This window comes from Diabrotica undecimpunctata, chromosome 4 (assembly GCF_040954645.1).
Source record: "Diabrotica undecimpunctata isolate CICGRU chromosome 4, icDiaUnde3, whole genome shotgun sequence".
Taxonomy (NCBI): Eukaryota; Metazoa; Arthropoda; class Insecta; order Coleoptera; family Chrysomelidae; genus Diabrotica; species Diabrotica undecimpunctata.
Window position 1 is genome coordinate 80,529,144 of NC_092806.1, and position 14,661 is coordinate 80,543,804.

General features: G+C 31.7%; 1 protein-coding gene across 2 annotated transcripts in view; it reads left to right on the forward strand.

Moving 5' to 3' along the window:
• The window catches only part of GluProRS (Glutamyl-prolyl-tRNA synthetase), a 432,648-nt gene that overhangs the window by 130,851 nt on the left and 287,136 nt on the right, over positions 1-14,661 (forward strand). For both annotated transcript variants that reach the window (XM_072529836.1, XM_072529837.1), the window contains exons 11-13: positions 3,683-3,943; positions 4,147-4,591; positions 7,186-7,415. In XM_072529836.1, the coding sequence (XP_072385937.1) occupies positions 3,683-3,943; positions 4,147-4,591; positions 7,186-7,415 (936 nt within the window). The remainder of the gene's footprint in view (positions 1-3,682; positions 3,944-4,146; positions 4,592-7,185; positions 7,416-14,661) is intronic.

The following is a 14,661-nucleotide window of genomic DNA, read 5'->3' on the forward strand; positions in this document are numbered from 1 at the left end:
TCTATGTATTCGTTTCTGTCGTTGCGTATTCTTGTTCTGTGGTGGCTTTTGTGTATATTCGATATTTCTTTGATCTTCTTATGTAGTCCAAAACTATCTCCTTTTTCCTGCAATTGTTCTATTTCGTTGCACCTTTCCACCATCCAACGTTCTTTTGCTTTCTTAATTTTCTGGCGAATTTCTTTATGTATCTGTTTGTATTTGTCTTGATTACGTTGTTGTTTATGTTGCCTTCGCTTTTCCATTAGATCCATAATTTCGTCCGTCATCCATTCGTTATGCTTTCTCTTTCTGATCTGTGTTTTAACTTCCCTGTTTACTGCCAGAATCGTTCCTTTAATATCATTGACCATCTCTTCGATATCATCATTTTGTTCTATTATTCGCATTCTTTCATTAATTTGATTTGCATAACTCTTCTTCAGATTTTCGTCTCTCATCAGTTCTCTTGTATTTATAGGCGTGCTGGTGTTTGTATTTGTTCTCTTAATTTTTGCTAGTTTTAACCTCACATCTGCTATTAGCGGATTATGATCGGATGCAATATCAGCACCTGGATATGCTGCGATTCTTTTGATAGCGTTACGAAATCTTCTGTTTATTAAAACGTAGTCAATTTGGTTTCTAATTATTCGATTTGGACGGTCTCCTGGTGATTTCCAAGTATATAACTTACGAGGTGGGAGCTGAAACCATGTGTTCATGACGACAAAACCGTTCTCCTGGCAGAATTCACACAGCAGGTCGCCTCTTTCATTTCTAACTCCAAGGCCGTACTCTCCAATTATGTCTTCATATCTTCCTTTACCCACCTTGGCGTTAAAGTCGCCCATTATTATGTTTATGTCCTCTTTCTTTGTTAGTCTTATTGCTTTTTCCAGATCTTTATAGAACTTAGTTATTTCTTCTTCTGACTTATCTGTTGTTGGTGCATATGCTTGTGTCACATTTATGTTTACTGGTTTGCCTGTCATTTTGATCAACATGACTCGTTCGGAAATTGGAACAAAATCTGTCACCGATTTACTGCTCTTCCTGTCAAGAGCAATAGCCACTCCATGTCGGTGATGTCTATCTGTTGGGTCACTACACGAGTAATACATAGTAATCTTATCTTTCGTAAACTGTCCAGATCCAGTCCATCGGACTTCACTGACTCCCATTATATTTATTTTTAGCCGATTCATTTCCTTTATAAGGTTGTGTAGTTTTCCTGGTTCGTAAAGACTATTAACATTCCATGTTGAAATTCGTTGGATATCATCTATTTGGCACCGGGAGATTCTTCGCACCCTCTGACCATCTAAGGCCTGCCCGGGACTGAGGGCCATTGTTTTGTTTTGTTCTGCCATAATGAGATGAGTTATCCTGGGGAAAAGGTAGTGTTGTGGTATCCCGTTACTTTCAACACCGCAGTACCACAGCCATTCAAACTGTCCTAGTCATGCCTGTGGAATTCCAATAACAAGCCGGTCCAAGATAATTTCTTTTGCGCCTTGCGTTGGTACTGGTGATCGCTGCTGCCCTTCACCAGGGTTGAGGACTAGGAGGGATAAATATGGAGGGTGTAGGATAAAGGTTATGGGACATGAGATTCCACGGTGTGGGATGGTGGAATATCATGAGCTAGCGTGGGCAGGGTCGCTAATCCCTGAAGTAGGTCTGTTTCCACCGGGATCGTGAAAAGTACCCACCCGCTACCCCCCTATATATATATATATATATATATATATATATATATATATATATATATATATATATATATATATACATATATATATATATATATATATATATATATATATATATATATATATATATATATATATATATATATATATATATATATCCTCTGTCCCGTTCAAAGGTTGGAGATAAAGTTCCTTTACACTTTTAAAATCGTTGGCTTCCGTCAGTTCCAAGCTAAGCGGAAACGGCAGGTAAGCAGTTTGACCAATTGATAATACAATTCCATGTATAGTTGGTTGCATAATTTACAGGCGGAATTAAGTTATTTTAAATCTCTCAGTAACGATAAAGTAATCTTATCGTTACACTTTGGTAAAATTTATGTGATGTTGCCAGTTTTGTCTAGAATCAAAGATCATTCCCAGAATTTAACAATTATCCGCTAGAGGTATGGGGTCGTTGTTCGCCATATTGAACGTATTTAATGGGATTGGGGAAGTTATTGCATGCCATTTATAGCAAGAATAAAAAGGGTGGGGCTAATAACAGAACGTTGAAGTACTCCGTGACTCTGAATACAGATTCTAGAGAACGTTCTATTTACAGATACTTTAAAGAATCTGGGTTGCAGGAACTTTTGTATGAAGTGAAAAATATTTCCGTTAAGGTTACAATGGTATAGTTTATTTAATATAGATTTTCTAGAAATTGTGTCTTAGGCACTTTCAATGTCAAAAATAGCTGCGACTATTTCTTGTTGACCGTTGAGTGCTGTTGCAATGTGGGTTTGTAGAAAGGCAAGGTTGTCTCGAGAGGATCGATTACGTCAAAAACCATAGGAATTATTTTCTCAAGAAATTTACAGGTAATGTAAGTAAGAGAAATAGGACGATGCGACTTTCGTAATGAGGAGGGTTGAGCCCTTTTCACTATTGGAATAATAGTAGAATCATACCATCTCACTGGAAATTCCATACAAGATTAAAAAATCCAATAGTTTGCAAAGGGAGACGTCGTAGAGCTTTTTTTAATAAAATGTAGGGGATCTTATCAGGGCCTGCTGCATTGCTTCTACGTGAGGATAAGGCTAATTTTAGTTCATAAAATGTAAAAGGTTCATTGACGTGTGTAATGTCAAGGGGGTCAATAGAAGGGACAAGAGACGCAAAAGTGAAGAGCGAAAGCAAGAGGATGTTTTCCGTTTCAATTGTACATCTTGACCAGTTATCAAATTTTAGATTCCAGTAATTGACGATAGGATATTCCTGATTAGAGGTTGAAGAGATTATAATGTGAAAATGATTACTATCGTGCAGATCATCGCAAGTGTTCCATAAAAGAAAGGGTGCTAATTTAGTGTCGCAGATGCGACACTAAAGTAGCACCCTGAAGATCTATGGTGTAGATGTGATTTTCAACAATTTTACCTCTTCCAAATGAACGCCTGGATCCCCACATAGTACTATGAGCATTAAAGTCGCCCATAAGTATGAATGGTTGGGGAAGCTGAAAAATTAGATCAACCAATTCTTCTTCTTTTAATTTATAGTCTCGAGGAGTGTATAGACTACATATAGTAAGTTTCGTTGGACACCATGCAGTAATTGTTACAGCTTTAAGGTTAGTGGTACGAGGAAGAAGAGAGGAGTATATATCGCTTGAAGCAAATATCGATGCACCACCACTGGCTCTAGAACAGTCAGTGCGTATGGGATGATACTCTTCAAAATTTTTTAGGCGACCACAATGATTTATTTTAAAATTAGTCTCTTGAAATCAGATAAAGTCAGGATTGTAGAATGAATTAATGAGATAAGTTTTTGTATTCTTTCTATGCGAGGAAAGAATCCATCGCAGTTCCATTGGAGAATGTTGGACGCTTTATTTATCAAAAAAAAAAAATTAAATTATATGTATATATATATATATATATATATATATATATATATATATATATATATATATTCTGAACCAACTAAATATTTTTTTTCAGGTCATAAATATGTCTGCCATAGATCTAAATAATGAAATCATAAAACAAGGAGATTATGTTCGCAAATTAAAGGAGCAAAAAGCAGCGAAAGTTGATATTGACAGGGCTGTAAAAGTATTATTGACATTAAAAGCAGATTATAAAGGTGTCGCTAATACTGATTGGAAACCTGGTTGTTTACCTCCTACAGCTTCAGTTTCTAAGACCGATTCTGCTAGTAGTGACGAGATCGGAGCGAAAATCACAGCCCAAGGTGATAAGGTTAGTTTTTTGAAATTTGTATATTTTATTTGAATTGGAGTTATGATCTAGATTTAATAATATATAATTAATAATAAATAAGTATTAATACCAACACCAAATACAAAATGAGCCATTGAATCCGCAAAAAGATTTAAATTTTTTACTTAGGGATGATGATAAAGTAATTTTTCTATATAGGTTAGTTTATACTAAATTTTCAGGTGCGACAGCTAAAGTCACAAAAAGCTGATAAAGCAGTAGTAGACACTGAAGTGAAAGTATTGTTATCATTAAAATCTGAGTACAAGTCTGCTACTGGGAAAGATTGGGATCCAAATCAGACATCTTCTATTCTCAAAATTAAACAAGAGAGCATATCCTTAGAAGATTATTCAATTCTCCAGCAAATAGTCGTACAAGGTGATAAAGTTAAATGTCTGAAATCTAAAAAAGCTGACAAATTAACTATTGATGACGAAGTCAAGACGCTGTTATCTCTAAAAGCTGATTATAAGGCATTAACTGGTAACGATTGGAAGCCTGGAACACTTCCCGCACCACAATCCCCAAGTACCCCAACATCTTCAGCTTCAATAGGGGTAGATGAAAAGAGTCTACTTTTAGACATTTCTTCACAGGGAGACGTTGTAAGAAAACTTAAATCAGGTATGTTTTCTGAATTACTGCGAATTTTCTATACTGCATTTCAAACGTTAAATTCAGTGTGGTTTTAAATTGTATAGGACTACCATATTTCTAAGAGACTCATTAATATTCAGCTCAGAGGGGTGCTTTTGCTCGTGGTGTGAAATTATACCATAAACCTGTTTTATGAAATGATCCGTTGTTTATATAATTGCACACCTCGAACAATAGCACCCCGCTGAGCTGAATATTAATAAGTTTCTTAGAAATATGGTAGTACTATAAGTGGGTTTAACATATTTCGCCCATTCTGTGAATTATCATAAATAAATCCTCCTTTTGTATTTTGAATTATCATAAATAAATCCTCCTTTAGTAAATAAGTCCTCCTAGTTAACAGCGATAATCCTCTACAAGTAGCTGCCTAATAATTGCATGTGCTTCTTTTTCTCAGCGGTCATCGAACAAATAATAATTTTCTGTTGGTACTGAATAATTATTTTTTCTTTCAATAAACTCGTAAACAGTCAACAAAAAAATATGTTAATAAAAAACAATTAGTGTTTAAGTTTCAGACGATTTTATGTTAGGCCTTTTTGAAAACAATAATTCAAGATGTGAAAATCTTAATTATACAAAAATATTTTTATTAAACCTCTTTTGAGGTTGAATTATTGTTTTGAAAATTGAATAATAATAAAATAGCCAAAACGTCAACACTATAAATGGTTTTTGTTTATACGTAGCTAATTTAAAAATTTGTACAGAAGTTGTTTGTTGTTTAAATAGGGAAATAGGAACCATTTAAATTAAAGTAAAGAGTAAATAAGATATTTTTTAATTATAAATTAAACATAATAACTTACGTTGCTGTTAATCAGCTTCGTCCATGTCACTGTCCGTCTTAACAATTTTTATAATAATTGGTTGAATATCATCATCCATCATGTTGTCGTGTCTTCACATGTCCGTTTCTTCTCTATTACGTGTTTTATATAATTTTTTTTTGTAATTTGTGAGTACGCTTCCGTAATTAACTTCTTTTTAAAAGTTTTGTTTGTGTGCGGCAATATATCTCTTCACTTCGCTCCATACCAACTCTATGGGGTTGAGCTCATAGTGATAGGGCGGAAGGCTAAGAATTTTCAAATTGTATTTGTAATTGTAATTGTGCAATATCTACAATTATATATCGATCGTAATTTGCTCTATAATTATTGATGACTTCCAACAGTTCTGTTTTTAAATAATTTTTATATCTTTCGGTAGAAGCCATGTTTTTACTTTTTCTTTATTGAAAGTAGTGTTAGGAATTTCCTCCAATTTCCTGCTATTATAAGGAGCATTATCCATCACCACGAGCTGCAGGAGCTTTTAAGCCTGTAGTCAGGCCACGAACAAATGCATCTCTAGGCGATTTAAAGTACGTGTCTACCCATTCTTTTGATACGCTGTGGCTTACTTTTACCCATGACTAATCTAAATAGACTATATTTTAGCCTTCTTCGCGATATCGACGAATGAATCGTGGGTAACGACGACCCCATGAAATTATTTCCTGTTCTCAATTAATATCGTGCTTCTTGAAAAATTCAGTGTTTATTGTCGGTCGTCTATTTTTCCAGAAAGAATTGGTGCACTATTCTACGGATACCGCTCTTTTTTGTCTCATCGTATTTATTTTCACGAGATGATTTCGGTTGTTGGAGACCAGCAGGTGATGCATACTTTGTACACTCTGTGTACACTGCACTGTTACTGTTACTGCACTTTGTGAATACTCCTTTCAGAAACACCACTCATTTCGGACACAAGCGTTATTATATTTGATAATGAATCATTACTACTGCGATCCAAATGATAGTTCGTAAGATTAATGATTAACCGCTTTTCTGAAACACTGAAATGTAGCCCGCGTTTCCATGGAACAATTACGTGCGACATTACTAAATTTATCCAAACTCATAAAAAATATCACAACCGACACTATAGAAATAATCGCAATTTTCAAAGTTAATGCAACTCTATAGATTTTAACACTAATCAGATCATTATGGGAAACGTTATTAAATATGTTTTCTATTCCTAATAAGTAATTATGACAGTCATTAAAAAGAATTTGTTTACAATCCATGTAATTACTAAAATTACATTTCTTCTAATTCTAATATAAACTAAAAATCTAATTTTGTGAAGGAATTTTTGAGATTCTCTGATTGTATGTTGTTCCTACGGTTGCTGCCGTGAAGAGCAGCAACGGTGTAAAGAAAATTCTCATTTAGTTTGCATGACCGTCTGAAATACGCTATAGGGTTGTTCCATTCTACTTGTTTCAAGAATTCTCTACAAGGGCATCTATCCAAAAGATCCTTTGTAAATATCAGTTCTTTAGACTCTTATTTTCTTTACATACGAATTAGTTATCAAAATCTGATTTAAAAAAAATCATGAAATAAAAATTATAAAAACATATAACCTGTTTTTTTTTATAATTTTTATTTTATATATTTTTTTAACTATTTTCTTATTAGAATTAATAACAACAAAAACAAAAAAAAATACAATTCATTGTCGTTTATTCCCAAACATAAGATACAACTTTCGGTTTATTTCAGAAAAAGCCGATAAATGCCAAGTTGACATTGAATTAAAAAAACTGCTGTATTTAAAAGAAAACTTTAAGAATTTAACTGGCAAAGACTGGAAACCCAATATGAAACCTGAACCAGTGCACAACATCCAAAACGTTACTGGTGAAAGTGATAACGCCAAGAAAGTATTAACCGCTAAGATTACTGAACAAGGAAGTCTGGTTCGAGATTTAAAAACAAAAAAAGCTGGCAAGGTAAGAAGAGTTTTGTATTATTTCAAATTAAATAAAAACAAACAATATCTAAAAAATAATACAAATATAAATACAAGGAATATATATATATATATATATATATATATATATATATATATATATATATATATATATATATATATATATATATATATATATATATATATATATATATATATATATATATATATATATAAAGTAGTTAGGTATTATTGACTGACACGTTATGTAAAATAAAGTTTTATTATGAGGTTGCAGTCATTAACCCTAAATATTATAAAAAATTACAAAACAATCCCACAAGTACCTTACAACAGAAAGCTAACAAAATAGTTACCGAATTGAAAAATAAAAAAATGATCACTAAAGAAGAAGCCTCAACTCTCACTATATATAACTCTGTCACACCACGCTTTTATGCACAACCAAAAGTACATAAACCTAACTTAACAATGAGACCAATTGTATCTTCAATTAATTCACCAAACAGTAAATTAGCAAAATTTTTGAATGATATTCTTACAAGGTCATATAACTTAGATAATAGTTTCTCTATACAAGATTCCTTTGAACTAAGTAATTTTATCAATAACTATCAACTACCAAATAATTATATAATAGTAAGCTTTGACGTTATATCTTTATTTACTAATTTACCACTACATATTATTAATGATAGTATAAACAGACATTGGGATGAAATCAAAATAAATTGCAAAATTAACAAAAAAACGTTCTTAAGCACTTTAGAATTCATTTTTGATTCTAATGTATTGATTTTTGATAATGCATTCTATAAACAAATTTTTGGCACACCTATGGGCTCAAGTATATCGTGTATATTATGTAATTATGTACTAGACGATTTAATAAGAGATTCTTTAAATAAGTTGCCTTTTCATATCCCATTTATCAAACGATTTGTGGATGACTTAATACTTACTTTACCTGCAGACAAAATAAATGAAACTTTACAAACTTTTAATAATTATAGTGAACATTTACAATTTACATGTGAAACAGAGATAGAAAATAGCATCCCATATCTTGACATAAAAATCAAACGTAATGCACAAAATGTATTAAGCACTGAATGGTACAGAAAACCTATATTTAGTAACAGATTTATTAATTATCATTCACAACATCCACCTCATATGAAAATAAATTTGATATTGGCTTTAAAAAACAGAATAGTCAAATTATCACACATCAATAACATCAACAAAGGGTTATTAGAACTTAAAGACATTTTATTAGAGAATTCATACCCAATTAAAATAATTAACAAATTTTTATTTAACAATCCTAATAATAGAATGATTGACATGAATCAAACAAGAGAAGCAAATCAACAAATCGTGCAATCTCAATTTACTTTCACATCACTACCTTACATACCAACATTAACACCTAAACTAACTAAAGTCTTTGCTAACTCTTCTGATATTAAAATTGCAACTAAAAATGTTAAAACATTAGCATCATTGTATACAAAAACTAAATCACCTATTAGTATTATGGAAAGTTCAAATGTAGTTTATATAATACCATGCGAAAATTGTGATAAGTCATACATCGGACACACATCTAGAAATCTAATAGGCAGACTAACATCACATAAAAGTGACCTTAGAAATAATAAAAATACGTGTGCATTAATAGATCATGCAATTAATAAAAATCATTCATTTAATTTCAATGAAACTAATATATTAAGACGTGAAAACCAATTAAATAAAAGAGAATTCTTAGAAATGGTATGCATAAATAAATATCAATGCGTTAATAAAAAAACTGATATTGATAAACTAAGCAATATCTATAATTACATTCTATCTTACGAAAATTAATACTATAATTTTCTAATATTAGATTTTCTGACTATAAATACTATAATTTCAAAAAATTTAAATATTCATATTTGGCGCCACTTTGTACGTAACCATAATAACAATCAAAAGCTAGTTATCAATAACAAAAAATATAATAAACAGAAACAAGTGTCTTTCTGACATAAATCAAACATCAACATAATCAATGTCATAATGAATTTCTACAAAATTAAATAAAATTAAAATATTGTACTTCATAACTGTATAATTTTATTAAGTTAAGTTTTAATGTTTTGTAAATTTGAAAATTTAATGGATTAACCTCATGTTGGAAGTTTTTATACTAGTTTTATACAATGCTATTTAATTATAATTTCATTGTATTTACTGATACTATATTTTAGCATATCCTGAAGAAGCAAATAAATTTTGCGAAAGCTTGATAAAGAACAAAGAGTTTCACTTTCCTGCCCTATTAATGACTGCAACCTCATAATAAAACTTTATTTTATATATATATATATATATATATATATATATATATATATATATATATATATATATATATATATATATATATATATATATATATATATATGTATACATATATATATACACATATATATATATATATATATATATATATATATATATATATATATACAAACAACACAGTTTATTAGGGTTGCAGTCAGAAAATTGGCCGGGATGTTAATGAAACACTCTTATGATTTTTTGTCTAGCTTTCGGAATGGTTTTATTCCTTTTTCAAGACGTAGTCGTTGAGATTATTTATAAAAGCATAGACACTCAACATTAATAACACACACATAAAATATAAAATAGTGGACAAAATACATTTTAAAATTCTTTAAAATTTAGGTACAAGTTAGGTACACTTGTATTAGGTACAATTAATTAAAAAGTGTAAATTCAATAAAAGTAGAGGGTAGTCCTCAAGAGATTGCTGATAAATACATGATCCACTTAAATACTACTTTAAATAACACTTTATCTCAATTACAATACACTGAATATAAAGACAACATTGCAAGTAACATAAATTCAGTGTTTGTCGCACCTGTGACAGAAACTGAAATTATGGATATAACTAAAAATTTAAAAAACAGAATGAGTTGTGGAATTGATGAAATACCCACTAAAATCCTTAAACTTTGTATAAAGGAGATAGTGAATCCTCTCACTACAATCATAAATAATTCACTAAAATCTGGTGTATTTCCTGAATGCCTGAAAACTGCCATAGTAACACCTGTTTACAAAAAGGGTGATCCTAAATTAATTAATAACTATAGACCAATTAGCCTTCTATGTTCCTTTTCAAAAATCTTAGAAATGACTATGTATAGGCGGATAACAGAATTTTTAACAAAATGTCATATTATTAGTGCAAATCAGCATGGTTATCAACAGGGAAAATCAACTCAGACTGCGATTTTTCAATTTGTCTGGGATATTTTGAAATGTACTGAGATTGGTCATATGGCTTTGGGTCTCTTTTTGGACCTATCAAAGGCATATGACTGTTTAGTGCATGACCTATTATTTGATAAATTGGAGAAATATGGTATACGTGGACCAGCATTGAACTGGTTTAAGTCCTACTTGGCAAATAGGAGACATTTAGTAAAAATACATAAAAACACTGAAATAGGCATCTCATCTGAAAGCACTATCAATATTGGAGTACCACAAGGAAGTGTGATTGGTCCTTTACTGTTTGTGATCTATATCAATGATCTTCATGGTCTAGTGGCTAATACTACTTCCAGCATAACAAATTATGCAGATGATACAAACATTTTAGTCAGTGGTAAAGACATGTCTGTTCTAAGCGTTAATGCTAGTTTAGAGTTCCAGAAAGCTAAAAACTGGTTTTCTATGAATAGGTTGGTTTTAAATCAAAATAAAACAGGTCTTCTTTTGTTTAAGACAAATTATGCACATTCAGATATGCCAAACAGGATTATTGTAAATAATGACACTTTAAATATTAGCAGCAGTACCAAATTTTTAGGATTATATATTGACAGTTTTTTATGTTGGGATAAACATGTTGACCAGTTATGTATGTCTTTGAGTAAAGTGATTTACAGCTTTAGAGTTCTAAAAAATACATGAATAGTAACTCATTAAAAACAGTGTATCATGCTAATTTTGAAGCAAAATTTAGATATGGTCTAATAAATTTTGGCCACAGTAGGGACATAAATAATGTATTTCTGGTTCAGAAAAAAATAATCAGAGTTATGTTTGACTTAAAAAGTAGGGAATCATGTAGAGGGCATTTTAGGAGTAATAATATTTTAACAGTTTACGCTGTATTTATTCAAGAATGCTTACTGTTTCTATATAAGAATAAAATACTCTTTAGGAACTTTGAGTCCAATAGGATAGTAAATACCAGATTATATAATTATAAAATTCCAATACACAGGTTAAGTATAACAGAAAAAAACGCTCTTTATTGCTGTATCAAATTGTATAATAAACTGCCTGAACCTATTAAAAGGGAGGAAAGATTAAGTTTGTATAAACATCAAATATTTAAATTACTGGTAGCTCTTGAGCCATATTCTGTGGAGGACTATTTGTATATGTAACGGTTAGGAATAAGTAAATAATATTTTCGTTTGTGACACTGTTTTTTTTAAATAATTTTATGTTCACGGAATGTATATTATTTTCTAAAAATAAAGATATTGTTATGTTATGTTATATATATATATATATATATATATATATATATATATATATATATATATATATATATATATATATATATATGTATGTATATATATATATGTATATATATATATATGTATATATATATATATATATATATATATATATATATATATATATAGTTCCGCTGTAAGTTCAGCCAAGTTGTTTGGACGGGGTACTCGTGCTCGAAGACGTCTTCCCATCATATCCCATAGATTTTCTATGGGATTGAGATCGGGACTGCAAGCTGGCCAGTTCATACGGACAATTCCCACCTCCTCTATATATTGGTTGACGATTCTAGCACGGTGAGGACGCGCGTTGTCGTCCATAAAAATAAAATTAGGTCCAATGAATGGAGCAAAAGGTACCACATGCTGATCTAAAATACTTGTTATGTATCTTGTAGCAGTCATAGAACCTCTATCTACAATAACTAAACAGTATGGGCTTCTGAACTGATACCAGCCCAAACCATAACGGAGCCCCCCCGATAACTTATTCTTTCCGCAATATTACATTGAAAATATCGCTCTCCGTGTCTTCTCCAAACCCTTTCTCGGCCGTCTGGTGACCTTAGACCAAATCTGGACTCATCTGAGAACAATACATTGCTCAATCTACATCACTCCAGTTTTCATGTTCTATTGCAAAAGCAAGGCGAGCTCTGCGATGTTCTATGGATAGTATTGGAGATAGAGCTGGCCTTCTGGATAATAAATTACCTTCTACAAGTCGTCGACGAACTGTCCATCTGCTTACATCCACATTTCTCACTTCGCTCAGACGATTTGCCAGTTCAACTGAAGTTTGATGCCGATTTCTCAAACATGATGAAACCAGAAATCGATCATCTCTTTCGGATGTTACCCTTCTACGACCTGATCCTGGTCTTCTTGTGAAGTTACCGGTGTCGATAAAACGCCGAACTGCTCTTTGAACCGAAGATCGACTAACACCCAACATTTCATCTGCATAATATTTGCTACGACCATCTTGAACTAAAGTCACCACCCTTGCAGCATCTGTCGGAGTTAGAGACATTTAGGAAGGATAATTAAATAAAAATGTAACACGTTTTAAAAATAAAATCACTACACTAGTATGGTTGTTGAATTAAAAAAAAAACATTCAATAAATAATATCTACTTGCTTCAGACCCTTTTTGACAAAAACCTGAAATACCAATTTGTTTTAAGAAATATAAAAAGCAATATTAAAAATATTATTTTATTTCTCGTATACGAGGGTACACCTAAATTTACATACGTAATTTAATGTCTCTAAAATTATACAACTTCAAATAAATAAGAAATAAGGAATGGATCGATTTTTTTGCACCTGAGTGTATTCGGCTCTGGTAGTTGGAACTTGAACCCTGATATCCTGGGAATTGTCGTAACCAATCTAACAGCTCCCTCTTTTAGAAAATTTGGTGCGTGGCGGCAACTTTTACATTGTTTGTTTGTTAATATTCAGTTGGATCTGCTCTTCTTCGTCTATGGAGTCGCTTAGGTGGAGACTGGGTTTTCGTCTTGGAAGGATCTTCTAATTCCTAGTGAAGGCTGTCTCTGGGTCTTTTAGTAGAGATGGCGGATGGTCGTTGTCATTGGTATTGCCAATTCCTATCTTATATCTTCCCTTGGATCTGCATTTAAAGAACAACAAGAGTTACAATGTTATGATGGGCTATCTATGATTTTAAGTGGGGAAGATTGATCTTATCTGGAAAGTGATTGCAGCCATTAAATGGTATTTGGACTGAATGACTTCTGTAACATTATCATGGACGTCGATCAATTTATGGGATTGTACTCTTGTACTACCAATAAAGGCATTGCACGTGGGTTGTAGTTTAAGCAAGTGGTTGGTGTGTATGATCTCCGATTTGACGTCTCTTGGACTCGCATTTGATGGTAATAGGCAGTGGGTCAGAAACTGCTATGAGTCAAAGGTTTATGTTAATAAAAAAGACAGCAAAGATTTGATTTCAAGCACAAAGCGTCTATGTATCTGTTGATACGTATTTCGACTTAATGAGTCTCATCAGAACAGTTATTCATAGGCGTTCTCAACGTGAAAAATAAATCTTTTCTGTCTTTAAGAAGCAACAATAAAATGGCTTCGTTATGGTCGCAATAGCGACATCTGATAGAAAAATCCGTAAAATAGTTTCGAAACAAATTCAGATTTCTGCTTTAATCTGAACCTTCTAAAAATTGCAAGGTATAACAGACGTTGATAAAGATGTTAATAGAGACATGGGGAATCTAAAATTTGCATTCCACGACATGTCTATCAACTAAGCAGAAATCCTTAACGAATTTGTTTCTTGTACTCATACAGAGTAGATCCGAATATGTTAATCTTCTGGACGTTGTAATCTTTGGCGAATACTACTAACAGACCTTGGTTCGAGCTCGCAAGGCTTTGCGTGACTCAAGACTATTTATTGTAAGGTATAACAATGAATCATCGTTTCGCGCAATGTATTTATGTGTTTTTTTTTTAATATTGAATCGAAACCTGATTGATTATCCAGTATTGGTATTGGATAGAGAAGATATGATATAAAGTATATTGTTCTGCAACAGTTAAAGGAATATTTAAGACAAACACAATTCTTGTGTCTAGTTGATAGACCTGTAATTCGATAATATCGA